Source organism: Diachasma alloeum, unplaced genomic scaffold (assembly GCF_001412515.2).
Source record: "Diachasma alloeum isolate Michigan unplaced genomic scaffold, Dall2.0 Dall_scaffold_00286, whole genome shotgun sequence".
NCBI lineage: Eukaryota > Metazoa > Arthropoda > Insecta > Hymenoptera > Braconidae > Diachasma > Diachasma alloeum.
Window position 1 is genome coordinate 245,974 of NW_021680425.1, and position 27,925 is coordinate 273,898.

At 36.2% G+C, this 27,925-nt stretch overlaps 4 protein-coding genes across 4 annotated transcripts; 3 read left to right on the forward strand and 1 right to left on the reverse strand.

Moving 5' to 3' along the window:
• Window positions 1-380: 380 nt before the first annotated feature.
• On the forward strand, window positions 381-4,587 carry LOC107038695 (testis-specific serine/threonine-protein kinase 2-like). The gene is made up of 5 exons (XM_015257936.2): window positions 381-482; window positions 1,995-2,298; window positions 3,360-3,916; window positions 4,001-4,096; window positions 4,177-4,587. Exons 1-5 carry the CDS (start codon window positions 381-383, stop codon window positions 4,255-4,257), a joined length of 1,140 nt encoding a protein of 379 aa, XP_015113422.1. The 3' UTR covers window positions 4,258-4,587.
• On the reverse strand, window positions 4,428-27,880 carry LOC107038696 (inositol monophosphatase 2). The gene is made up of 7 exons (XM_015257937.2): window positions 27,731-27,880; window positions 25,233-25,369; window positions 23,728-23,990; window positions 23,535-23,640; window positions 23,066-23,217; window positions 21,769-21,912; window positions 4,428-4,567 (listed from the first exon to the last, which is right to left on the reverse strand). Exons 1-6 carry the CDS (start codon window positions 27,797-27,799, stop codon window positions 21,776-21,778), a joined length of 864 nt encoding a protein of 287 aa, XP_015113423.1. The 5' UTR covers window positions 27,800-27,880; the 3' UTR covers window positions 4,428-4,567; window positions 21,769-21,775.
• On the forward strand, window positions 5,584-10,274 carry LOC107038697 (neprilysin-21). The gene is made up of 5 exons (XM_015257938.1): window positions 5,584-5,847; window positions 5,950-6,209; window positions 6,364-6,447; window positions 8,582-8,796; window positions 10,004-10,274. Exons 1-5 carry the CDS (start codon window positions 5,825-5,827, stop codon window positions 10,013-10,015), a joined length of 594 nt encoding a protein of 197 aa, XP_015113424.1. The 5' UTR covers window positions 5,584-5,824; the 3' UTR covers window positions 10,016-10,274.
• Window positions 10,623-21,746, forward strand: LOC107038694 (neprilysin-4). The gene is made up of 16 exons (XM_015257934.1): window positions 10,623-10,675; window positions 10,749-11,107; window positions 12,346-12,429; window positions 13,162-13,373; window positions 13,449-13,649; window positions 14,344-14,472; window positions 14,552-14,693; window positions 15,809-15,926; window positions 16,941-17,031; window positions 17,110-17,286; window positions 17,370-17,470; window positions 17,552-17,610; window positions 18,424-18,475; window positions 18,553-18,620; window positions 20,340-20,656; window positions 20,742-21,746. The coding sequence occupies exons 1-16, from the start codon at window positions 10,662-10,664 to the stop codon at window positions 20,997-20,999; spliced, it is 2,382 nt and encodes a 793-aa protein (XP_015113420.1). The 5' UTR covers window positions 10,623-10,661; the 3' UTR covers window positions 21,000-21,746.
• Window positions 27,881-27,925: the final 45 nt, after the last annotated feature.

Below are 27,925 nucleotides of genomic sequence, written 5' to 3' on the forward strand. Positions count from 1 at the left end.
AAAAAAATTGCAATCGAGGTGGGGAAAGCGGAACTTCCAACTTAATACTGATACGATTTTAGAGCATTTTTGATATGTGAGCTAATTGAAAGCATGCCCAATCGAGAGAACGAAAAATTTCTGTAAATAGGTACAATTTTCATCGATTAGTTATGATTGAAATCGACAGTCATTTATTTTGTTTGAAAATTCTCAAAATTAATTAAGCATGGCAAAATCTTGGTGTGTATCCGTCAATTCAAATATTTATTTCAAAACATGCCTATTTCGCAAAATCAATAAATTCGTATCAACTAAAAATGAAAGATTCACCACCTAAAAAATTCGATAAATCATGAAAGTTGATAAGCGTTGAGAGAATATTAATTGGTTATAATCACATGTCGCAGCTCGAACTAAATCAAACTCCATCTGAAGAACTGACATTGCGAGCACGTGGATATAAGATACTACGGAAATTGGGAGAGGGTTCTTTCGCCAAGGTAACTCATCAATTACCTACACTGAGAAAAAAATTGCAATATCTGCAATATATTTACTTGAGACAAGTAATTTTTCTTTAATTGCTCAATTCTCTCAGGCATCTCAAAATTCACATTGTCCGAGAAAGGGTTCATGCCCTTGTACTCAAGTAATTTGTCGCAAATGGACTCACTCTAATCGTGTAGAAGAATCGTCAATCTTCAAGTATTTATTGTTTGCATAATTTTTTAAATGCACGGAGAGAAAAATTAAATAAAAATTACGTATCTCTTCCATAATTCCGGAGCGAAATATGGTTGTAGAAAATTTTACGGAACCGTCACGTAATTTTTCCAGAGCGTTCAGTAATTTTTATCTGATTCGCGTCTGAAAAATGACAATACCGTCACTTAAATTTTCCAAATCGATTCCGTAATCGGTGAGCAAACTGTGAGTTCCGTAATTTTTACTGAACATTTCTCTCCGTGTGCACTTCCAATGTTTCGATATGTAATATATTCATAACATAACGCGGAACTATCGTGATATATGAGGATATATGCGAGTTTCGTGAAGCGCAAACATTCTGAGATTTAAGTCATTGAAAATAATTTACTTCCCTCAAGTAAATACGGTCTACATATGAGGAAATTTTGGTCTCAGTATAGGGTGTCATAAATCCTCACAGTGTGAATGTTTTTTTAGCACACGTAAAAAATGCCTCGACTCACCTGTTTTCAGTTCTCTTGCGTCAACTTCCCAATGAGATAAGAAAAAACAAATTCTGAGGAAAAAATTTGATAAATTCATGTCCAATCATTTTTATAGAAAATATCTCAATAGAGAAAATTGCTCAGAAAAATCAAAATTTATTATTTTGATAGAATTTTTCAGATTTCCTGATGAATCAAACCCAGAGGTAACTCAGGATTAATGCAAATTTCTCAGTTTCTTTCTTTCTTCGCTGGGTTTTTTTCCATAAACCCAGAACTGACCCATAGTTAACTTTGGGTTTGATCTATAAGGGTTACACAGTAAAAAAAATCGGTGTTGTTGTCTCTGGTGTGAGGGGTCAAATATTCCGGTGTTAAACTTAACTCTCTCACCCGGAGATGCTGATTAATATGTTCATTTTGACAGCATGGCAGTATCAATTTTCAAATTGACACCGAAAAATGCCGTGGACTTATTTTTACTCCATTTGGTGTTGACTCGGAGTCAAAATTTACTCTGGACTTTTACTGCGCAAACATGTTTAATTAAAAACATGCACAGAGAAAATGCGGAATTTTTCAGCTGAGTCACTCAGAAACTAATCGAACTTTCTAGCGAATTCGTTACGTTTTTCTGTGAGATGTTCTCGTGCTTGTGTTCTTTCTTCTCGTTAGAAAGAACTGAATGAATTCGATTACATCCATGTATCACGATTTTGTATCTCTCGAAATATTAAGAGGCGCTGAGCAAAAGTTACACATGCTTACATGAAGTAAGTTAATTATTCCGAAATTATGAAAAAGATGACATTTCCGCAGGTGTTCCTAGCTGAATACACTCCAAGTAATGAACCCGAGCAGAGTAACCCCCTGGCTTGTAAAATCGTGGACACGTCGAAGGCACCCAAGGATTTTGTTAAAAAATTTCTTCCCCGAGAGTTGGATATTTTAGCGAAATTGAACCATCCCCACGTGGTCCATGTACACAGCATTTTTCAAAGACGATGTAGGTACTTCATCTTCATGAGGTTCGCTGAGAACGGCGATCTTCTTGATTTCACGTTGAAGAATGGAGCTGTGGATGAAGGTCAAGCACGAGTTTGGTTTAGGCAATTGTCTTTAGGTATTTCTAATAACTAATTTTAGAACCTTGAAAAGCTGGAAAATTTAATAGAAAAACTTAGCGAATTCGCTAGAAAATTCTGTTGGATTTCTAGTTCGGTTCGACAATTATCTTTAAGTATTTTTAATAATTAATTCCCCAAAATATTGTGATTTTTTTTCTGTCAATTGAGAATAATAGAGTGGAACAATGCATCCATGAACTGATCTATCTCAAGTAAATCAGAATCGGATGAAGAATGACACTTGAATGACTGGAAAACTTAATAGAAAAACCTAGCGAATTCGTCAGACAATTCTATTGGATTTCTATTGAACTTCCTATTAGTTTTTGGCCGATTCTATTGGAACATTCAATAGAAAAAGTCAATAGAATTTGATTTTTCTGTAGAACTGATTCTACTGAAATATTTTCTATAGAATTTCTTCGGCTTAAATTTTTCTAGTTTGTTTGTTTGCTTTTCTTGATGAGAAGAAAGGAAAAATAGAATGAAAAAAAATGAGAAAATTTGAGCCGAGGAAATTCTGTAAAAAATATCCGAAGAGAATAAGTTACATAGAAAAATCGAAATCTAGATGATTTTTTCCATTGAACATTTTAATCGAATCGGCCAAAAACTGATAATTAATAGAAAGTTCAATAGAAATCCAATCAAATTTTCTAACAAATTCGTTAGGTTTTTCTATTAAATTTTTTTGTGCGTGAAGTTACCCTCACGTTCATTCAATTTTCCTGGATCAACGGAGAAAAAATTCACTATTCGTCTGGCCCTTTCTCGCCCATATAGTGTGAAAAAGTACTCAAAATCAAGTTCAGTCCATAATTACTTGATTTGTTCGGTAATTTTTTTCCCACTTTCTTCTCCGTGTAATAGAATTTCCAGTAGAAGTCCAATAGAATTTTATAGCGGATCCGGCTGTCTCTATAAGATCTTCGCGAGTGGGAATCATCTCTCATAGGGCGGCATGTCACTCTTATTGAAAAAATATTTCTTTTCTCCTTTTTTTGTGTCATCCGATAAAATACACACGATTTCTGAATTTCCATGGCATAAACTGAAGGCCTGCAGTACCTCCACGAAATGGAAATAGTCCACCGCGACATAAAATGTGAGAATGTTCTCCTGACAGCCAATAATAACGTGAAATTAACGGATTTTGGTTTCGCACGTTATATAATCGACTCAAGAGGTAAAAGAGTCCTGAGCGATACATTCTGCGGTTCCCTGATGTACGCTGCGCCGGAAATTCTGCGAGGAGCTCCATACAATCCAAAAGCGGCAGATATGTGGTCCCTCGGGGTCATCCTCTACATAATTCTCAATAAAGCCATGCCATTCGATGAGCCGAATCTTAAAAAATTATACGAAATTCAGACCAATCGCAGGTGGAAGTTCCGGAAGAAAGTGGCTGACAGTCTCAGTGAGCAAGTGAAAAAGTTGGTGACAAATCTTTTGGAGCCAGAAGTTACGAAACGTTGGACTGCGGATCAGATTATTCACGACAGCTGGATTGCCATGGATCCGAGATTAGTCGTCATGACACCTGCGGAACAAGCAGCTCTCAATAATGCTATTGAGGATCGAAAGAAGAATGAAGAGAAATTCAGAAGGCAATCGGTAGAATATAAATTCTTGTATTTGTTTATTTAAAAACCAGAATATTGTAGTATATTTTGAATTAATACTTTGAACATTTAATAGTTGCATAGAGACGATCAGTATCCACAAAAAAAAGAGTCGATAGGTGAAGGCTCGAAGGTTGAAGAAGTCACCGTGCTCAGGGATTCTAGAAAAAAAGTGATATTCGCACATTTATGGAAAAGTCAATCAGTGACTTTATGTTCGATTTATTTGAGTTGGATTTTTTTACTTCGCAGACTCTGAGTGCTTCCGCTATCGATAATAGAAGTCTTCCGCGAACTTCCGACATGAATCACCTGGGGAGTATAATCGGATAGTTGTAATGATTTAATAGTATAAGATTTTGGAAAGAGAACATATGAAAAAATGAGAGGGAATTATGAAAGAATGCCATGAAGACTGGGATTTTATGAAGAGATATTCTGGGGCTCTGGACAATGCTATTGAGGATCGAAAGAAGAATGAAGAGAAATTCAGAAGACAATCGGTGGATTATAAACTCTCGTATTTATTCATTCGGAATGCACATTATATTACATTTTGAATTAATACTTTCAATCGCTCATACTTGTATAGAGATGGTAGGTGAAGGCTTGAAGGTTGAAGACGTCACCACGCTCAGAGACTCTGGAAAAAAGTAATATTTACATGTACGGAGAAAAATGTTCAGTAAAAATAATGGAACTCACAATTCGTTCCCCGATTACGGCATTGACTTAGAAAATTTAAGTGACGGTATCGTAATTTTTCACAGGAGATTCAGGTAAAAATTACGGAACTCACAATTCGTTCCCCGATTACGGCATTGACTTAGAAAATTTAAGTGACGGTATCGTAATTTTTCACAGGAGATTCAGGTAAAAATTACGGAACGCTTTGGAAAATTTCCGTGAGAATTCCGTAAAATTTCCTACAACCACATTTCGCTCCGGGATTACGGAAAAGATACGTAATTTTTATTGAATATTTCTCTCCGTGTGTTCATTAAGGAGTCAATTCTAATACTATTTTTAATTCCTTCGGGTTGACTATTTATTTTGCTTCGCAGACTCAATGTTAGAAAATTACTCTTGAGATTTCATGTGAAAAAGCTTGAAATTTTTAACAATGACAAAGTTCCATGAAATTTCCGTAGAATTCTTCATTGACGAATCAGTTAATTCCTTGAATATCCAAGTAATTCTCAATTTTCAGATCCATACGGCACTGAAAAACCATGGAAATTTTGAAAATTCAGGCAATAACTTCTCTGAATTTTCAAACTATTAAAAATTTAAGCTTTCATTGAAAAATCAATGATTCGTTAACATGAAAAACCCAATTTTCTTGAATTTTCAAGATGAATGAGAAATGTAGTGAAGGTTTTCATTTGAAATTTAATTCAAACTCACAACATTAAAAATTCAGAGGACATTGTGACTGAAATTTCAAAAAAATTCTAACAGTGCTTGGAGTTCTTCCGAGTTCATAGTTCATCTGTTTGCGGGAGATTCAGCGGATAGTTGAAATGATTTCACGAGATGTATGGTCAGAACTTCGGTTTTTCTACTAGTTTTGGAAATAGCAATTATGAAGAATTAGAAGGAACATTATGAAAAAATTATGTGGTCTTTGAAAAACAAAAATCATGAAGAATTCTTTAATTTCCCTTTCAATATTTTCACGGTCAGAATATATGTACCTATAAAATTGTAACATCCTCGGTCTAACATTTCAGCGATGATCATAATCCACTTCGAAGTAAAATTTTATTGTTTCATTTTATTATTGCAACATTTACGGGACGTTATCAGTGCATTCTACTGAAAAATAGTCCTTTTTTTTCCACAAATACTCGAGTTACAGTGACTATTGCTTGACGATTGCTTTTCTTTAGCCCAAAAAATGTCGACTTTCCCGGAATTATGGTAAGTCTAATTTTTTTTCTCATTATATATGATCCACGGAATTCAAATCCGTACTGATTGAAGAATTTCGAATTTTGGGAACTTCTGGTTAATTGCTTTCAGGATAATATTCGCAGTCTTAGCTGTAGCTTTGCCATTGCCTGGGGAATCTGAGCTCATGAAACCACATGTCTGTCTCACAGAGGAATGTCAAGAGATAGCGCAGATGTATGCCGAAACAATGAATGAAACCGTCGACCCATGTGAAAACTTCTACAAGTACAGTTGTGGTGGTTGGGCCAGCAAAAACACAATTCCAGGCTATGTAAATATCTGGAATCGTCTCGAATCCACACATCTCGCGCTCCAGAAACGTCTGAAAAGTACTAAGACTCTTCTGTTCTACTTTATCTTCTTTACTCACTGAATGTGTGAATGAATGATGAGAAAAAAAATTAGCGGAATTAGCGAAGACCTTTAGAATCGAATTGCATCGAATTCTTTACGTTTTTCTATGAATCTTTTTTTTGCGTGCAGGTATGCTGGAGAGAGCGCCGGAAGTCACCGATATTCTTCCGATTCAGCAAGCGAAGAAGTTCTATCAGTCATGTATGGACATCGGTCAGTATTCGAAAATTGTGAACTCTACTTACACTTGAAGATTTCCACCTATTTATTTAAGTTTAAGGATATCCAACTACTTTGACAGTTTTTTCTCCAGTGAAATGTTTTTCTACTTTTGTAGTCGAACATCAGAGCTTTCATTTGTGCCCCATTTGACTCTAAGTTTTCGGACATTCTACAACGATTTTATTATTTAGACTGTGCAGGTCTGAATTTGAATCTCGACATTGAACCGTAAACAATCAACTAACAATCATAAGGAATCAATTTTCCACCTAACCATTATTTGTTCGGAATCGTAACAAATTTATTCATATTCAGAATTTTACCAGAAATCGATTTTAGGCCTAAAAATTTCGGTTTTCGAAAGTTTAAACAATTTCAATTATTTATTTATAAACAATGAAGCTTTAAAAAATAATGATTCTGTGCAAAATGTAATTTGAACGATGATGAATATTCATGATTTTTTTCAAATTTTTCTCATACATTTAAATTAACAAATTTAATGATTGAAAATGGTTGGATGTATAGTGTGATCTGTAACAAACTGTAAAAGATGCTTGGATATCCTAAAGGTATATCCCTAGAAAGCGTGTTTTTCTTAAAATTGTTCCCATGTTTTTAATAGATAATGTTTCAAATAGTCCGCAGTTATCGAAAAAATGCTAACTAGCTGTACTACACAGTTTAGGAGATGATAAATAATAATGCGGACTCCTAGCGTGCGAGGCCTAGGCCAAACGGCGGTTATGTGTCCCCCCGAACTCAATTTTTCCGTTTTATGAGAAAAAAATTCCTTCCATGTTCTTGAAAAACTAATCCGCGATAGATCGATAACTTCTGAATACGCTGAAGTTTTAAAAAAATTTTGTACTACATAGTTTCTACAATATTTAACTGTAAAAAATGTAAATTTCGTGAAAGCATTCCTTATTTGATTCAAAAAATTAATTAACATATAATTTCATACTTGATTCAAACAGTTATTGTTGCCTGTATCAACAACACATGAGAATAGAAAAACTCAATAGCTTATGAGAATGCAACAAATTAAATTATTTAGAAGTTTTTCCGGAAATCCATAGGGACTAACTTTTGGGTCCGATTGTCTTGGGATATATCTTAAGGGGAAACGGAACCCCTATGTCTGTATGAGCTTTTTGAATTGTGTTTTTTCATACAATTATTAACTATACATAGAATACTACTATTAATTATATATGAAACGACTTTATCCACTCGACCATTGCTTTATTGAGTCAATGAAGTAGTTTTATAAATAAAAAATACTAATTGCCGGAGAACACACAATTCTAAAAGTTCCTATAAACATAGGGATTCCACCTTAAGGGGTTACACCTTAAGGAAAAGGTTCTATTTAACCCTAGACTGGTCACCATGCGAGAGAATTGCCGTAACACGTTGTTTTATTCACCTTGCCATCGACTGGTTGACCGGAAAAATTTGGGAAAAATTGAATTCGTCAATTGAAGTACCTGGAAAATTCTAGTATTTTTTTTTCAATATTGTATCCTTAATTCTGTGAGAAAAAAAATCATTTCCAACAGGTGAACAATTTTTTCCCGTGTTAAATGAAATTGCCTGTTGGGCAACGTTGCTGGGAACTCGCTAAACGCGCCCCGGAAGTGTAGAGTGGATTCGGCAACGCTGGAGCCCAAATAACACGGCGGCACTCTCCCGCGAAGGTGACTAAAGTCGCATTTTCCCGTCAGGTGACCAGACTAGGGTTAAGGGCAGACTACTATGAGTTTTAAAAGTCGTGGGTTATTGGAGTGAGACTTCATACGTTGAAGATCGATTATATAGATCTGAAAACGTATGAAAAGTCTAATAATCGATATAAAAAATATATAAAATCTATATAATCGATCTTCAACGTATGAAAAGTCTTTGAAAACTCAAATTTTCAAACAAATTTCATGCTCAAAGTTATTAATATTTTTAACATTCAAAGCGCATAGACCTTCATCATCGCCTCCTGGAGATTAATGTGTTTTTATTTGTGAAAATATCGATAACTTTTAACAGAAAATTTGTTCAAAAACTTGGAAAATTTTGGCATTCTGCTACCCCTTAAACGAACGTACTTTCGCTTCGTTCATTGCAGCTGCTCTTAATGCAAGTATAGTCAATACAATCGCATCATTTCTTGAGAGCAATGGAGGCTGGCCAATGGCCATGAATTTTGATGACTGGAAGGAAGATGACCGTTCATGGCAAGAAGTCGATGCCAATTTCGCAAATTTGACAACTTATTACGCATTCTACACTATTACCGCCAACACGCACGAATCTGGAGAGCCCGAAAATGAAGGAATTTCGGTGAGTTTATGAAAAGAATCCTAGATTGATTAACATAATCATCAAACTTCTAGCTGCGCATGCTTTTCCCCGTGGACTGTGAGAGTCCGTGGACTGTGAGAGTTATCAAAAATATTGGTAATATGGTAGCATAGTAGGCTCATATTTTTCAGATTTACCGATAGGTAAATATTAAAGTTTGTATCTTAATCTTGAAGTATATCGACGTAAATTAGGTCGGAACCTGGTTGCTGTAAACGAGGTTCACATCTTTGAGCTATCACACTTATTTATATGGAGCCTGGCTCATGTAGATGTACGGACCTCCCATTCTACGCTTTTCTTTCTAAAAGTAATTTTGTAAATTTTCAACTTGTGAGGTCTTCCCATAAATTCAACGTGTAGTGAAGGACGATTTTATTGTATAATTACCGTGAAAATTGATAGAAACTTTTCCATTGATTTGAGAACTTACCAACGAAACCCTTTCATCATCGGTCTATGCTTTAGGTACTCCGACAATATTTCAGAATATTCTAGACTTTTCTAGGGTTTATCGCCTAAATGTTGATTTCAACATGAAAAAAATTGAAACATGAAAAAAATGCTAATCCTTTTCAAAAGTGTAGTCCGCAAACATTGTGGGCATTGTCTTTACGAAAAAATGTATGACTGGAGCCAATTTCGGAAATAGTCGCATGAGATATTTTTATTTACAAAACTAGTAATTGTTCAAAACCTGAAATTTTTGTTTAACCATTTCATTTTTGAACAAGTGGGCTATCGTAAAAAATTGGGATAATTTTTGGAAAAACAAAATTGAGGTCCTGGGAATCGGTCAAAGTTCATTAATTTGCACGGCACACGAAACACATTAGTTTTTTCCTCTTCTTATCATAATAACGCAGAAACTATCGGATGAAAGAAAATGAAACTCCGTATTGGAGTAGAGTAATATTCAATTTAACGAATGAAATTAGCCCCATAGTAGTGCCATTTTTTTCGCGAAGATACAAGCCTCCAAAGTTTGCGGATTACACTTCTGAAAAGGATAGTAGTTCTTCAAATTTTAAGCATAAACATTCGAAATATTTGCAGTGTCGCAATTATTAATTGAAACGTTTAGTAGTAATTTAACGTTTAGTAGTTTTAGTAATTTCACTGGTCATTTCAATGCCAAATTTCATAATTTCCTTCAAACCCAACTGAACTACTTTCGATAACACAGGCGAGAGGATAAGGAGAAATCGAAGGAAGGAGCTTGGAAGCAGGAGGGGAAAGTGATTTTAAAATCCAAAAACTAATCAAATGTGATACAAGAGACTTATGTGATATTAAACTAATAAACAATGAATAAATATATGAAGTAGACTATAAGTGAGTATGTAAACAAGGAAATAACACGAGATTAGAGATGAAAATAAAGAGTATGGGAGGCTTGTGTGGATGTGAAACAAAGAAAACTTTTGTAACATCAAGGAAATAAATTGAACTGAATACTTTCGATAACAGGAACAACTTTTTTATATCTATTTCATCATGGCATTCTTTGCTTTATGGCATATACATTGTTTCCTGCGTGTACTCATCGCTTTTCTCCTCATTGAATATCTCATCGCTCTGGTTGATGACGGCAATATGTAAAGTTTGATTAAATCACAAATGATAATGCAATTTATTTGCGTATGCAGTGAATCTTTATCGCATCCTGTCAGCAAGGATCGAAAGCCTACACTGACTCCGATATTACACCCTCATTAAACTAGAAGATAGAAACTCAAGGACCGTCCGGTCTATCGAAGGGTTTAAATAGTAACTTTCTGATGGTAATAGTGTGTCAGTGGCAGTCGTTTAGATACGTATTTTATTATAGGAAAATTATCACAATGAAGACATTGCTGTGAGTCAAATTAATCATCTTTGATTTGCGAATAAAGTTTGGTACTGTTGATTTTCTTTCCATTGTTATTTAGGGTGCTGTTGGCAATATTATCGTTATCCTCAACATCGCATTTACATGCCAAAAGGCGAAATATTCCGAACGATTTGTCGTGGCTATTTTCGTTGGAGGAATCTGATCAATCGAATGATGAAAATAACGACGTTGAAAATGAAATTATTGAACATAAGAAGGCGAAAGTATGTGAAACGGAGGAGTGTCGTATGATAGCTCAGGCATTCCACGAAACTATGGACAAATCTGTTGATCCGTGTGACAACTTTTACGAATTCGCTTGTGGCGGTTGGGCGGCGAAGAAGCCTATTCCGAAGTATGAAGCGTCATGGAGCAGATTTTTGCACTTTCAGTCGACAGTAGAAAACCGAATTCGAGGTAATTATTTTTAATAAAATTGAAATTGTGCATAATCTAATGCTGTAAGTATATTCGTTTGGAAAAATTATATTTGTGAACTTGCTGTCCCCGCCCCTTTCTTCCGCAGCTTTGGTTGGGCCGAATAATTAAAAAAAACATGAATTTCCAAAAGTCCAGAATTTTTTAGGCCTCCCTCTTCCCCCGTTCTCCACAATCTCTATTTTTTATTTCCCTATGATAACATCTTTGAGCGCTCGTCAAAGTTCTAGAAATTGTAAAAAAATAGGAAATTCTGGGGAACATGTTCTAAATCAACTCGACATTATTCCAACGATTCGAAATATTCCTAGTTAGTTAGAAAATCTGGAAGGTCTCTCGAATTGTTAATAAAAATACGTGAATTTTCAGGAAACACTCAAAATTGAAAAGAGGATTGTCAAATGATCGTAGATAAAATATGCTCCGATCATTTTTCTCGGAAATTCTGAAGTTTTCCAGAAGGTTCTAAAAATTTTGAAAATCGACCATTAACCACATTTCATGGTATCGACACATAAAAATGTGAATGATTTTTTTCAAAATTGATTATTTCCAAAACTATGGAGGGTAACTCAATTAAACGGATGACGTCAAAAAAAAATACTTCAACGAAATATGGGTTTCCTAATTTTCCATTGATTATAAGTCATCGAATTCTAGTGGTATCGAGCGTACACCACGCTCAGAAACAAAAGGGCCCCAACCGTAAGGGGATAAACAAATCGAATTTGTCCCAACGAACATTATGTGAATATTTAGTAGGTTCCGAAAATTTTCAGGGAGAATTTTCCAAAACTTTCTATCTTGCATAATATCCAGCGGAAGACAATAATTCATGTCCTACCAGCAGTATAAACAGTAACAGTCACAATTCCGTAGCGAAGTGGTAAAAGGGTTTACGTTGACTTATCTCCCAGTTGAGTTTTTGAGGAATATTTCCGAATCTAAGGGCGATAGCGGAATTTTCGTAATTACATTTGTTGTAGCACTCAATCGACTCCACAAAAAAGGTTATAACAAAAACTTTGCTACCTCCCTTAGATTCCGAGATATTGGTTGAAAACTGATCAATGGCCAAAATTGACTTATACCGTTTTACCACTTTGCTACTGAATTCAATTGAAAGAGGTTCAATAGTTTTTCCGTGAATCGCGGGCAACCGATTTATCAGATATAACGATACTCCTCTTCTCACTAATAAAGTTGATATCTTTCAGATCTATTGGAGGAGAAGTCAAGCAACAAAGATATTCTTCCCGTCCGACAGGCAAAGAAGTGGTATCGTTCGTGCATGGACACGGGTTAGTAATCGTCATTCACGATCAGTGACTAAATTAACCCCAGTCTGGTCACCAAACGGAACCCTGCGATTGATCACCTCCGCGGGGATTCCCCACGGTGTTATTTAGGCTTTAGCATTGCCAAATTCACTCTACGCTGCCCGGGCGCGTTTAGCGAGTTTCCAGCAATATCGCGTCATGGGCAATTTCATTTAACATGGAAAAAAAAATTCATCTGTCCGAAATGATTTTTTTTTTTGAATTTCGGGAAATATGTTGTTCTAAAAACTACTATAATTTTTTGGACACTTCAATTGACAAAGTCACATTTTTTTTGCGTGGGTCCGTCTATGATTTCAATATGAAATCATCGGATTTAATATTGAATCTATCGGAATTCTAGAAAATTCCAGACATTTCGAAATAATTTGAGAAGTTTCTTGACATTTCGAAAAAATTCAAGGAGTTTTTAGAAATTTCGAGCCTCGAAATTCAGGGAATTTCTAGGAAATTCGGGAGACTGCAAGGAGTTTCTAGGGAATTCGAGAAAAAAGGAAAGACCATGGACTTATCCACGTACAATTACAGCTGTATCGAAGATACAGCCGCCTGCAATTTTTAATTCTTCCGATTAGGCAGTCAATTGTAATTAAAGAAAAACGACGCGCGGCGGGGTTTCCCTCATCGCGTGACCAATTTAGGGTTAATCATTATTCAAATATAATTAGTGACTGATTCTGTATTGCGTTGCAGAGGCTCGCGAAGCGCGGGGTCTCAAGCCTATCGAATCATTTATCATGCAGAATGGTGGATGGCCAATGATTATGGATGCCGAAGAGTGGCATGATGATGAAATGTCGTGGCAGGAAGTGGAAGCTTTCTACACACGTTTGACAGGGGAATCCACATTTTGGAAAATAGAGCCGATGTCCATGCCAGATGAGGAACCCGATAGAGGGATAATAGTAAGTGGTGATGAGGCTCTGAAATTATTTTCAACTTGACCAATGACTGTCTCTTATTCATCGATGTGACTTCAGTTCTTCCGTCCGTCATTGCCTTTCGAGGAGGACCTCCCTACGATATACAGAAACTATACGGGTGAAGACTATAAAGTTTATCAACGTATGATCCAGGGTATTGCTAAATTGTTTATTGATCACACACGTGCTGATGTTTCTGAAGAACAGTTGGAAGAGGATATCGATGGAATTATCAAGCTGGAAAGAATGATTTACATGGTATCGTATTCGAACCAAGTCATTAAATAGAATTCGAAAACAATCTTTACAGTAGTACCGACGCCGGTGACCGAGTGGGCTAGACGCAAGTCTAGTGTGCGAAAGGTTGTGAGTTCGATTCCCCGTGGAACCGAATTTTTCAACGGAAGGTTCCGGCCAGCGGGAGGTTGCTAATAGCGTAACCGCCTGTACCGGCATGGGTTTCCTGTGGTTTCCCATGCTATTCCTATGTTCTATAGGACTGCGAATGTGGTACAGTGTAGAATCCACAGCCGCATGCATAGGGTTGGATAGAGTGTCGAAATGAGACTCGAAAAGAGGACTCAAAAGGCCGTAAAAAAAGTCTTTACAGTAAATTAAGGCTCAAATGGATCCACTAGTTGGAAATAGGCGTGTAGGCAATTTGATGAGGATCCATTTTGAATAAAAGTATTTTTGTCGTAAAACAGATGGTTTTCACGAAAAACGTAAAAAACCGACAAATCGTTCCTTTTTATTGTTTAAACAATTACTTCTCATTCGGGATGGTTGCTGCATCTTCAGTATATGAATATTCATATAAAAACTAAGACCATGGCGTTGTAAAACTTTTGTTCCAAATTATTCAGTTCATTTGAAAAATTAAATGCTTTGAGGTCTGGACTATAATGCATTTCTTGAAAACGCTATATTTCAAAATTGAATTTCTTATCAGGCAACGAACGGAGAAACTCTCTTTGACATACTGGATGAACTTGAAGATGATTTGGACGAGACTGATCTCGATACATTCTTCGAGTGGTGGGGTAATAAGACAAAGGCGATTAAAGATCCGCAGGCAATTGTAACTATTATTAATTGAATCAATTACGAAGCCTTCTGCCGCTTTCGCTCATATTCATCAAGTTTCTTGTTGGACTTAGATCGATTGGAAGAAAGTTCTTCAAAATCTATTTGATATTGCTAATGTGGAAGTTGAGGGCAGTTTCGCAATGGCTGTGGCGTCTTCACGATACTATCGTGTACTTCCTAAAATATTACAATCCACGGATAAACGGACAATTGGTAACAGAACACTTTTCCTTTACTTGCCCATATTTACATAATGCGCATAATATGAATATTATATTATAATGCTATATATTATTTTTTATCATTACGGCCGTAGAGCTTCACGGACCCTACGCATCCGTCAATTGCTGCCTACGGTCGTTACGACAAAAAATATTGTACGTCACACGGCCTGAAAAACGTTGCTAGCTCATGCTCTGCAGAAAAGTTTTTTATGATACAAGTGAAAAAAAGGGCATTTTTTTGCACACTTCACGCACCAAGAACTGCCTTTTTCTCACCAGTATCACAAAATATCGTCCAATACATATGGAAGAATGTACTTCTAACTACTTTTTCACTTACGTCGTAATATACTATTTCGATCTTATGACGAAATCCAATATTATGATACGAGTGAAAAAAGGGCACCTTTTTGCACGCTTGGCGTGCAAAGAGTCGTCTTTTTCTCACCAGTATCATAAAATATCGTACATATAAAAATAGTATGTTTCGTCATTAGACTGGAAAAATTTTTTTCTGGCGAATATGAGTTTGCAGCCCGAGCCAAAGGCGCGGGTTGCAATCATATGAGCTAGAATAGTACATTAGAGTACAAGGGCACAAATTTCGTTTTCAACGAATGGGTAGTTTGCAGGCCGAGCCGAAGGCGAGGTCTGTACACACATTCGTTGAAAACGAAATTTATTACCGAGTGCTCTAAAATATTTTATGTCAAGTCGTGCAGAAGTCGAGTTTTGAGCGTTTTGAAAGTTTTTTTATGCCGTATGTCGGACGATATTTTTGTCACAAAGCCTAGCGTTCGTAAAGCGCTGCCTTACGGCCGGAATGACGAAAAATGTATTTCCTGACGAGTGTGATTACAGATCTTGCCTTCGACTCGACCTCACACACATCGACAACTATTTTTTTCACTTGTATTGTAATATACTAATTTGTCTCAGGATGGATAGCGCGCTTGGATTCAATATTTCGGCGACGTTTCAGCAACATGATGTTTGCGAAACGTCGGTATAATGTTAAACTCAAGCGCTACATCCATCCGGAAGTCAATATCGATGTGAATAATCATAATCGTAAAAGCCTCAAAACATACTACATTATTATAGTGAATTATATCCACTGGAAATTTGTGAGTCAAACTCTGAAGTACACAATTGATGAAGTAAAGGACTTATTCTTTGAGCTCGTGAAGGACGAATACGACGTGAAAGAGCGACAGCCACAGTGAGTACTATAGAATACTGTTGAATTTCGGATTGAAGAAAAAGGACTCACTTCAAATTAACAGGAAATCTGTATTTTAAGACTAAATACAAGTACAATTTGAGATGCTTTGGAATAGATCTTCCTGAATAGATGTTGATTGTTAGACTGTTTGAATAATTCTGATTAAGTTGGAGTACAGAGGGTTTTAATCTGAGTCCTCTGAGGGTAGACATTAAGAGTTGGAGAGAATGGAGGAAGTCAGGCCCAAGGTGGCTGATTGGTCACTTTTGATGAGGGATGAACTCTGCGGGTTGGACTTACGGAGGTAGGGGAGAGGCCCGAGTGGAAATTTTAGTCAGGTCTGGATCATACACTGATCAGGTTACCTTATCAGATTCTGATCAGGTATGTAACGTTATAATTTTGGATGTTCCACTCGGGTTTCGACGCCTACCATCATTAGGCATTAATTAAATTTAATTATTTTGAAAGAAAAAATTAGTGACTTCTTAGCCGCGAATCGAACCCGGGACCTCCCAATGTCGCGTTGGGTGCTCTCACCATCTGAGCTACCAGGACACTTACGAATTTCACTCTCAAATTGTATCCAACCCGAGTGGAAATTTTAGTCAGGTCTTGATCAGACACTGATCAGGTTACCTTGTCAGATTCTGATCAGGTATGTAACGCTATAATTTTGGATTTTCCACTAGGGGGTACGGCTCGGTGAGGAGTTCGAGTAATTGAGGTGTTGGGAAAGTCCCGGATTAGTGAGCAATTAAACGCATGCGAAAAATGTTCAGTGAAATGGATAATAAATAAAACGATTCTTTGGGTTTTCGGAGTTTGCAGGATTAGAATTAAATAATAAAATGTAATAAAGTAATTGAGAATGGGAATATTTGGTGGACTCTTGTAGAAGAATAGAACTGTTGGGAAACTAAATCTAAGAAAATAGTGGGTATATAACAATACATTGAAAGATAAAAAGATACCGAGTAAATGTATTGAGTTGTCTTATATATTCTCAAGTTGGCGGGAATGCGTGAAGGAAGTGAAGATGACCGACGCAGCTGCGTTAGTATTCATCGGGAAATACATCAAGGAGAGTTCCTACAAAGCCGTAACTATCTTCTTCCAACAAACATTATAATGAGTATTTCAATATTGAAACTGAGACAGCAAATGTTTGAATCTTCAGGTCCTCCGGATGATGAAAAATATTCAGAAAGAATTGAAATGCCAAATCGAGAATTCGAATTGGATAACTGAGGAGGGGAAGAAGAAAGCGATGGAGAAGGTCGATAAAATGCAGACTTTCGTTGGATTCCCAGAGTGGTACAAAAATAAAACTGCTGTTATCAATCACTACAAAGGGGTATGGGGAACAATGGAATATTATTAACTGAATAAGCAAAACGATTGAACATGGATTGATACTCTTTTTTTTCCTACGTGTAGCTAACTATTGGCAATGAATATCTGGATAATGTCTTGAGCTACATGAGGTACGAGAAAAAGTTGGCGATCCGCACATTTGGAGGATACAAAGGCAACGAGGCGTAAGAAAATTATTCATTTTGATTCATGACTATAGGGGAAGCTACCTACAGTATTTTTCATTGCATACAACTTTGCTTCAGATGGATGATGGACCCTCTAACGGTGAACGCAGCATACGCCATGGGTATGAACATTATGGGTAAGTTGTTATATAGATGTGTAGTGAAGTGGAAAAACAAACCAAGTAGAATTTGCTTCGCAATCAGTTTTATCAGGATTTTCTCAATCGAAGGAAAGTAGAGGAATTTTTCGAAGGATGCATTCTGTCGGGAACAGTGAAAGCTATGAAAAAGATTTTATGCAAAATTTTCGATATCTCTCTTAGATTCAAAGATATCACGCACGAAAAAAGTTAATAAAAAACCTATCGAATTTGTTAGAAAATTCTATTAAATTTCTCTTAAACTTTCTATTAGTTTTTGGCTGATTCTATTGACATGTTTAATAGAAAACATTCAATAGAAAAAGTAAAAAAAAATTGATTTTTCTATATAACTTATTCTTTTCATGTTTTCTATAGCATTTGCTTGACTCAAATTTTTAAAGTTTTTCCTTCTATTTTTCTTTTCTTCTCATCAAGAAAATCAAAAGAAAAAACTTGGAAAATTTGAGCCGAGGAAATTCTATAGAAAATATCTCAATAGAATAAGTTATACAGAAAAATTGAATTCTATTGACTTTTTCTACGGAATATTTTCTATTGAACATTTTAATAGAATCGGCCAAAAACTAATAGAACAATTCAGTAGAAATTCAATATAATTTTCTAATGAATTCGATAGGTTTTTCTATTAAATTTTTTCGGCCGTGATTACTCAACAACTCGATCGAAAGCCAAGGCTGCTTACAATTACGTCCTTTTGTCACATTACTATTGATATATTTGTGGTCAAACTCCAATGAAGGTATTATTGAAAAATTTACGAATTACAAATGTTTTTGTTTTCAACAGTTGTTCCAGCAGTTGATTTCCAGCCTCCCCTCTTCGGGGACAAAGTGCCAAAGTGAGTAATAGACAAATGTAAAAGAAAGTAAGAGATAAAAAAAATTTCGCAAATAATTTTTTTCTGTTCCCTTACAGTTACGTTAATTATGGCACCGCAGGAGTGGTTATCGGTCACGAGATGGGCCATGGTTTGGATTATGCTGGTACGTATTACACATAAGTTTCTAATGCGATGAAATAGGTAGTACTAAAATTAAGCGACCACGCCAGAAATAAATTATAAATTTTCATAATATTGCGGCTTTTTGGAGTTCATACCAGCTGCGTCTCTGCGGCGAACCCTGGTTAATGCAAATTACTGGTGGAGCTTGATATTGTAACAAATATTTATATATTCAATTAATACAGGTGAAGCTGAATTTATCTCTCCTGGGTTTTGAATAACATCCGATCAATAGAATAACAAAAACAAACCCACACATTCATTTTTGTCATTCCGGCCTAAGGCAGCGCTTCACGGACGCTATGCCTCCGTGGATCATTATCTACAGCCGTTATGACTGCCTGCAGCCTTGCCTTTGGCTCAGGCTGCTAACTCATATTCACCAGAAAAGTTTTTTTCGGCCTAATAACAAAATCTACTATTATTTCATCAAGAGGGGAGAGCATTGATAAATGGAACATTCGATTACGTTACAATATTTATGGCTTACCATTCACTTTTGAATTTAACATTGAATACCTTAAGAATTCATTTTTTTCAATTACCATACCTTTAGAAGAAAGGTACTGTTTGGGAACATTCGTATTTCTATGTGAGCATTCATAATATTATAGTGATGTCTCAAACAGGTTTAACCTTTAAGTGGTTGTATCGTGATGAAATCCCCGCTAAACCACAGGCAACCTCCTTTCATGCTGCCTGCCCCTGTTTTTCTTCGTTCTTTTTCTTGTTGTGAGCCCTTAGGACATATTATTTGCAATCTCCTACTGTACTACTTATGCTATTTACAGCCTCTTTTAGAGGCCACTGTAGAGCGAGTAAAATGCTAGAAAAACACGACCTCTTAAGGGTTAAATTCATTCAAGCAGCCTAGGAGAATTATTTGAAATAATCTTGTGACGTGGTCACGGATTAGTATTACTATGAATTCAGTAACGAAGTGGTAAAACGGTTCAAGTCAATTTTGACTATTCATCAGTTTTCAATAAATATCTCGAAATCTACGCGAGACAGAAAATTTTTTGTTATACTCTTGTTTGTAGAGCCAATTGAGAGCTACAACAAATACATGTTTGAGGAGAGAATTTGTAAATTGGGTGGATTGCGGGAGGTGTTAGAGGATAGTTAAAGTAGGATGAGCCGTGAAAGAAAAAATACTGGGTTTTCTAAAGTCACAATTTATTGGTGGCCAACAGCCACCAAAGTCTAAAAATATCTACACTTTATACACGGTTGAATGTCTCTAGAAAGTTGTTAATTGATTTGCTGAATTTATACTTATAATTATTTAACTGCGTTGATTGACTCTAGACGGAATTTATAAAACTGAATAAATGAACTGAGTTGATGTACTGATCGAAACTGTACTGATACTATACGACTTCTACAGGTGATTTGCTCGAGATAGACTTATACGGTGAGAGGCCAAGCCTAAACTGATTCGCGCGTGTTTCGGTCACTTATAACTGATGACCCGAAGGGTCCCGGAGATTTTCGAAGTAGGCCGAGCTAGTCGACCAGAATGTTCTGGAATTTTAGTTGCGTTTCAAACAATATAATTACGAAAATTTCGCTATCTCTCTTAGATTCCAAAATATTCCTCAAAAACTTAACTGGGAGATAACTCCACTTAAACCGTTTTACCACTTTGCTACTGAATTAGTCACCAAACTTCTCAATTGGTAATTCTTGTTATTAGGGCTCGATACAAATGCCTCCATTCACGAGAATATGGCGAAATTTTATTACCAACAAGCTAGATGCTTCATCGACCAGTTCGATGAATATTACGGAGGACAAACCTTCCCACCTTCTCCATATGCTGATAGCGACGAGAGTCCGGAGACGAGGGGAAAAGGCACCGTTCAAGAAAATATCGCTGATACAACCGGCATTCAATCCGTATTGCGTGCTTACAAGCACGTGCAGAAGAATAGAAGACCTCATGAAGAACTGAAACTTCCGGGATTCGAGGAATTTACCGATGAGCAAATGTTCTTCATATCTTTCGCTGGGGTTTGTATCCATTAGTCATGAATAATATTCAACTCCTTCAAACTCGAAAATGTTTAGAAGTAAAAACAACGAATCTTTTTCGTAGTTGTGGTGTGAAGTAGCCACTCCAGAGTATCATAACAGAAAAGACATATTGAGGGACCCTCACAGCCCAGCGAAATACCGAGTGTTGGGGTCAATTTCCAATACTCAGGAGTTCGAAAAAATTTTCAACTGCCCGAAAGGGAGTCCCATGAACCCTGAGGACAAGTGTAGTGTTTGGATGAAACCTGAGGCCGCACCGAAATCTAAACGTTCGAGACACTCAAGACGACACCATTGGTCTGAGCATAGAAACTGGTGAATGACATGACATTTGTCCACAATGAAACGGGATTTAATTATTCCAATGACTACCCACGGGAAAAAATCTATATGCAAGTACGGGTGTGACCTATGAGCTACACAGAAAAATCTACACGTGAATTACTTTTTGTTAAGTGTAATTGACGGTTTTTGCTAAACGTAATTTACGCTTAACAGCAATATGATGTCTGGTGGCTTTTTTGCGTCGCCACAAGGGGAATTTAGGCTTAAAAAGGCGTATTTTACGGTTAAAATGAAAACATACATTACGCCGAAACAAAGCGCCTTTTACGTTTCACTAAGCATATTTTACGCTTCAGAAATCGTAAATAACGATTTCAATAGAAACGTATTTGACGATTATTTACTTTTGCGTAATTTACGAGAAAAAAACATCGTATTTTACGCTTGACTAACTTTTTTTTCTTCATCGTTAATTACGTATACCTAAACGTAAAACACAAAAAAAATCATAATTATTTAGGAATATGAAACCGTAATCCGTTTATGTAATCGTAATTTACGGTGATATTAACCGTAATTTACGTACAGGTTTTTCTGTGTGTAAATAGATATGTATCACATATGATATAATAACATACGTCATAGAATACAGAGCATGTTATCTCATATGTTAATGTAGATAACGTTTATTAGTTAACATATACTTTTGAAGCAGAACATATCAATATTGTATCACGCTTTCTCGATATCAATAACCATTTTCCTGAAATTGACCTCGTAACAAGACGATTTTCTTGCCTTACCTTTCCTTTATGAATTGATCAGCGCTTCCATGGTTGAGTCTCCAGATTCCGACGAGGCGTCCTTGAATAGCTGAACCAATTGATCTGCAATCGAACGATTGCAGGCGGCAATCACTTTAGGCTGCAGCAGATCGAGTTCTCCACCTGTTTCGTAGAAATCATTAACTTTTGTTGGATCATTGATATTTATCTCCCATCAACTCACATGCGAAAAAAGTAGAGGGGAGTGGGGCATAATGAAACATCCGAAAAACGACTATTTGACGCAATTCAAGCAAAAAAAATTGCAGGCGGCTGTATCTTCGATACAGTTGTAATTGTACGTGGATACGTCCATGGTCTTTCCTTCTTTCTCGAATTTCCTAGAAACTCCTTGCATTCCCTCAAATTTTCTGGAAACACCTTGAATTCTCTCGAATTTTCTAGAAGCTGCCTGAATTTCCTCGAAATTTCAAGAATCTTCTCGAATTACCCCGAAACGTGTAGAATTTTCTAGAATTCCGATAGATGGCGCTGAACATAAGGACCGTTTTCCAAAATGACCCCCCACGTCATAAAATTGTTTTTCAACTTTTGTTTATTAATTTTTTTTATTTTTGGGAGTACGGATGTGAATAATAATTTTCTATTCGTCTTATCATTCAATGGATTATAATTCAGTTGATTATGTTAGGCCGTTTACACTTTTCATTTTGCTGTTTCATTTTCTTTTCAATTAATCCATTGACAAAATCTTCTCCCGTCAAAACTCCTCCATAATTTTCCATTCTACAGAATAAAAATGTGGGATTCGGTGAAGGATAGAAGAGATTGCAAGTTATAACACTCGGAATTAACGTATATATGAATTGAATTTATTCACAGCGAGAGTAACTTTGGTTTACACCATGAGAGCTGGAACGAGAGTGAGCTCCCGCGACAACGGTATTAGATCCACCGATCGAGGATATCCGAATTATTACGAATCGTCGCGAGGATGTCTTGCAACAAGGATAGCCATATATTGGCGACACGTGTCACGGTACGAAATTCGGTTGCTAAGCCGAGCTCGAAAACAATACATTGAAATGGTGTGAAATAAATATAAAAGTAGCTTCGCTACAAAAAAAACTTATTATTCTGATCAGTACTCCCAAAAATAAAAAAAATTGATAAACAATGATTAATAAAAAAAATATTTAATAAAACAAATTTTTTTGCTTGAATTGCGTCAAACAGTCGTTTGTCGACTGTTTCATTTTGATTGTTGTGGGTCCAAAATCTCCTGTTCGTTGAACTTCCTATAAATTTACGTTACCTGAAGTATCAATTATTACACCACCCGCCTCTTCCAAGATAACTTTGGCAGCGGCTACGTCCCATGCATAGACACTTTCTACGTGATAAGCTTCTATCGCCCCCATTGCGATGTAACAGAGCATCAGTGCAGTTGTTCCTAATACTCGTAATCTGAAAATTCGTCAGTGTTGAACACATGTCAAGGAAATTATACTTCGTGTCTCGTTCTCGGAATCACTAGGTAGTACCGCTACTATACACAAGGTGTTACCACAGCTTTTAACCAAAGTATAGCGAGAAGACGGTCCCCTGCAGGGGGATCATAATTGCCCCCTGCAGGCAAGTATAGCGAGAAGACGGTCCCCTGCAGGGGGACCTTGTGTATAGTAGCGGTACTACCTAGTGATCCCTTCGAACGAGACACTGTATAATCGCTTCGCGGCGTGCTCGCCCGATCGTCCAATTTCTTTATCATTCCATTCATATACCCTCTAGTGTTTTGAATAACTGCATCTGTTCTTCTGTATACACTTGGCCTGTAATTTTTGTCTCGAGCGATCCAAGGCTCCATGCCAACGAGACATTTAGATAAATCTGTGAAAATTCAACATCTTTAGGTGTTCCTACGTTCATCGATCTAGGCATTGCCACAATTCTGTCGAAAAGAAAAAGACTACGTGCCTCGCCTTGTCGACGTTTTCAATCGTTTTCCATTCAGCCAAGACCCCTGTCCCCTCCTCCCAGTGAACATTTGCTTTGTAACGGGATTGTAAATAATTCCAAACTCAATAATTTTATTTACTGAAAAGGCCACGCATATTCCAATGTTTGGGAAACAGTGGACAAAATTAGTGGTTCCATCGATGGGATCGATTATCCATGTCGGAGCGTCTGTATATTCTGGGAGTATGTTAGACTTTGCCGTTTCTTCTTCGCCAATGAATCTAGAATATTTCGTAAACGTAATAGATGTCATCTATTCGTCTTGGACGTATTTAAAAGAGAATTATGGACTTTTTTCAATAGAGAAATCGAATAGAAAAAGAAAATACATTTCATTTTTTCGCTACAACTTAACTGTTGAAATTTTTTTCTATTGAATTTCCTTTGACCTGAATATTTTACAGTCTTCTCGAATTTTTATTGAACTTTCTATTAGTTTTTGGCCGATTCTACTGAAATGTTCAATAGAAAAAGTCAGTATAGAACTCGATTTTTCTATATAACTTATTCTCTTTAGATATTTTTTACAGAATTCCTTCGGCGTAAATTTTCCAAGTTTTTTTCATTCGATTTTTCTTTACTTCTTATCAAGAAAATCAAACAAAAAAATTGGAAAAACTTGAGCCCAGGAAATTCTACCGAAAGTATTTCAATAGATTTTTCCTGGAACCAGAGGACTTACAACAAGCGGCTGTCACCAGCCTTATTAGCCTAGTGAGAAACACAGGGCTGGGGCTGTGACTGACCGAAACTAAGGCGGATGTTACAAAAGATCGTATGATTTAGGTGACTCTGGGCGCTTTAAGTGGCCAGCCGCGCATGTTCTATTCTATTCTATTCTATCTCAATAGAATCGGCAAAAACTAATAGAATTTTCTAACGAATTCACTGGGTTTTTCTATTAAATTATTTCATCCGTGAAAACAGTCAAAAAAGAATAGAAAAATTTCTGCTGAAGAATTTCTTCAGAAGACAATCATAAGAGCATAACTTATACCGAAAAATGAAAAACTATCGAAAAGATTCATGTTCTTCTATTAAAACAGACACGCAGAAAATGGCTAAATTTTTCTCGCTTCGCTCGGTTAGATCGCGGTTTTCGGGCCCAACGACATAAAATACTGTATGCCACACGGCGATAAAAGGATTATCTGGCGAATGTGATTCTCATGTAATTGAATCCACATTCGCCAGATAATATTTTTATCGCCTGGTGGCATAATATACTATTATTTATTCATTTTTTTCATACGTGTCTTCCTTGACATTGACTCTCAAAAACAGAATATTCATTGCAGTTCGCATCATGAAATGAAACCAGTTGTCAATGGTTAAATCCCCACCGCCAATGCGAATTCAAAATCCCCTTCTCATTATACACCTGAGATATGTAGACATAATCCTTCAATGTCTGCATATTAGCATAACTACTGAAAACAAGCTCCGGAGATATTCGAACTCACCGGTGATCAGGAAATTTCCTAGTTAAATTTTTTACGAGCATTTCTTCAATCTTTCGGTCGTACTCTGTGACCAGATCCACACCATCATCATCCTTCTGCTCCACGGATTTTTCAGTATCGAATACTGCAATGATTAACTGGAACGAATGCGAAAAAGTTTTTTGATGTAATCAATATTGATATATGCTCCCGAAAAGAAAGAAAAGTTTTGATTTTCAGGCACATATCACTGATTTGGGGGAGCGCGTCTAAAAAACTTCCGTCGAAGCAACTCTGTCGTCTCCACCATGTGCTATTTTGTAGATTTTTAACGGTTTTTTGAATGGAGTTTTCATTTTGAGTGAAGACTAGTCCAAGATATATATTTGATAGAAAAAAGTTAATGGATTTTAATTCAGTAGCGAAGTGGCAAAACGGTTTAAGTCGATTTTTACTATTGGCCAGTTTTTAATGAATAACTCGGAATCTAAGGGAGGTAGCTAAATTTTCGTCATTCTCTTTTTTGTAGCACTCACTTTGCTCTAGAAAAAAAGTTGTTACGAAAATTTCATTATCTCCTTTAGATTCGGAGATATTCTTCAAAAACTGAACTAAGAGATAGTCGACTTAATCCGTTTTACGACTTCTCTGCTGAATTTTTCTATAAACATTCTTGGGCGTAAAATTTCCAAGTTTTTTCCGCTGTTTTTTCATTTGTTTCTCATGATAAAATCCAAGAAATGAAAACTTGGAATAATCGTGCCCCAGAATTCTTATAGACGCGGGGAGATCTTGCATAATTTTTCAACAGAATTGACGTAAAAAATGAATAGAATCTTTCGATAGATTTCTAATAGAATTCAATGGAAATTGAATATAATTTCTTGCGGAAAGCACGAGGTTTTTGCTTCCGAACGGAAGCATTGTAATCGTTCAAATATATAGTTTGGATTTTTTGTGTTATATGACATGACGTGTGACAAAGTTTTTCATCAATTTCTTGCTAATGAATCGATGAAATTGAATCATTTTTTTTCTTAAATGAACGTATTGCTAAGCCCTATTCATCGCCATTAATTAAAATTTGACTCATTGATTCATATTTTGAATTTTCGAATTTTTTAAAAATTCAGTTGTAACACGATAACTAAAAAAATGTTCTAAATTCATTGAATGATGTCTTACAAAATTCGTTGGGATGTCCTTTTGACCGAGTTCGAAGATGAAAGCGATAGCAATAATCCTTACTTTGATTTCTGTGAAATTTTTCAAAAATTTCTTATTTTTCGAACATCAGAATTTCGCAAATATCTCTGGATATTGCGCTTCAAATGAATTCCACCCTAGTTTAATTGTTGTTTCAATGCGACTATGGCGAAGTTAAAAGATGGTTACAATAACTGTCTCGTTAATTTGATTTTTAGGATAACTTTTGGAAATTTCGAATTTTTCATGAATTCCCCTGCAAGTTAGCCTCCTGATGGTTCCTTTAAATATGATGTTTCGAATGCATTCAATTATGTATACAGTGGACTCTGGTTAGAGGCATATTGGTTAGTGTCGAACTTCCCCTCAATTTTTTTGTCTCGCCGCTCGAGCGCTTCCCCCACTGTCCCCACGCAAGCCGGAGAGTAAACACTCCAATATTTTCTTCAAATTGCTATTGTCTTCCGATTCCAGTAAAGAATAAAAATAAAATATTCTGCATTTGAATTGTCGATCAAAAAATTTAGTCCACTTCTAGCTGTCATGGGGGGAGGATCTCGTTTTGTTGGCATAAAATTAATTCGAAATTGGATTAAATAAAATAATAATGAAGCGATGTAAAGAAAACGACTAACATTTGTGATTCACATGGTTCGTTAACTCCAGAAGAAATATCTGTTCTATGGAATGTTAGGTACAAAGCTTCTGTGATCAAATATAGTCAATGAAATTAAAAATATTGATAATAAAAAAATCGTCTGAATCTATATGAATATTGCTATTATAGTTGAAACTGTGAACTAAAGTTTATCATTAAAATGAAGTGTTGAATTGAGAGAGAAAAGAAATAGTATTTTTCATTTTATCGTTCCCAGTTCTCGGAAGTCGGGCTCGGCGTGAGCGCGTAGTGGGGGCAGGGAAATAGAGTCGAATTCTCCGAATTCGCTTCCCCTATCCCGCAAAACAGTCGACTCTAACCATTGTCCACTGTAAATGAAATATTCCTAATAATATTTCATCCAAATTTTCAGAAATTTTTAGAATCCCATTGAGTTGAAAATCTCAAACAATTAGTTGAGAAGAAATTAAGAAATTCAATTCAAGAGAATAAAATAGGCTATGACTAATATACAAGGGAAAAAAATAAGCAAAATGACCATTCAGAAGCATATTGCTAATTTACTAGCAACAATAACTATACTACACGCAATGCAGGAGCAATTTCCCACTTGTTTTCTTAAATATTTTCATACGTGAATTACTGACATGTTTCTGAAATAAGAGATTGATTTTGTTTCCGGAATGACACTCACTTTTCCTGCCTCCAAAACCAAACGCTCAGCCTCTTCGTAGCACTCATTTATCAGCGCAACACTACACATTTCGATATCGAATGAATTTGTTGAGGGATGAGTCTGAGAATGGCCGGAAGACAACGGACTACTTGTCCGGACAGTATATTGTCACCGACTGGCGGCTTGATCAATGTACCACGGGAATCCAAACAG

Bases quoted from the DNA above. Each gene is read 5' to 3' on its own strand.
- LOC107038695 (XM_015257936.2), top strand. From the start codon at position 381: ATGTCGCAGCTCGAACTAAATCAAACTCCATCTGAAGAACTGACATTG. The intron at 2,299-3,359 runs GTATTTCTAATA...CATAAACTGAAG, and splicing joins GTTTAGGCAATTGTCTTTAG to GCCTGCAGTACCTCCACGAA. The intron at 4,097-4,176 runs GTGATATTCGCA...TTTACTTCGCAG, and splicing joins TCAGGGATTCTAGAAAAAAA to ACTCTGAGTGCTTCCGCTAT.
- LOC107038697 (XM_015257938.1), top strand. From the start codon at position 5,825: ATGTCGACTTTCCCGGAATTATG. The intron at 5,848-5,949 runs GTAAGTCTAATT...AATTGCTTTCAG, and splicing joins TCGACTTTCCCGGAATTATG to GATAATATTCGCAGTCTTAG. The intron at 6,448-8,581 runs GTCAGTATTCGA...CGTTCATTGCAG, and splicing joins TCAGTCATGTATGGACATCG to CTGCTCTTAATGCAAGTATA.
- LOC107038694 (XM_015257934.1), top strand. The intron at 17,287-17,369 runs GTATGGGGAACA...TCCTACGTGTAG, and splicing joins TTATCAATCACTACAAAGGG to CTAACTATTGGCAATGAATA. The intron at 20,657-20,741 runs GTTTGTATCCAT...TCTTTTTCGTAG, and splicing joins TCTTCATATCTTTCGCTGGG to TTGTGGTGTGAAGTAGCCAC.
- LOC107038696 (XM_015257937.2), bottom strand. From the start codon at position 27,799: ATGTGTAGTGTTGCGCTGATAAATGAGTGCTACGAAGAGGCTGAGCGT. The intron at 23,991-25,232 runs GTGAGTTCGAAT...GAAATATTCTAG, and splicing joins AGGAAATTTCCTGATCACCG to ATTCATTGGCGAAGAAGAAA. The intron at 21,913-23,065 runs GTAACGTAAATT...TCTACGAAACAG, and splicing joins TGTAATAATTGATACTTCAG to GTGGAGAACTCGATCTGCTG.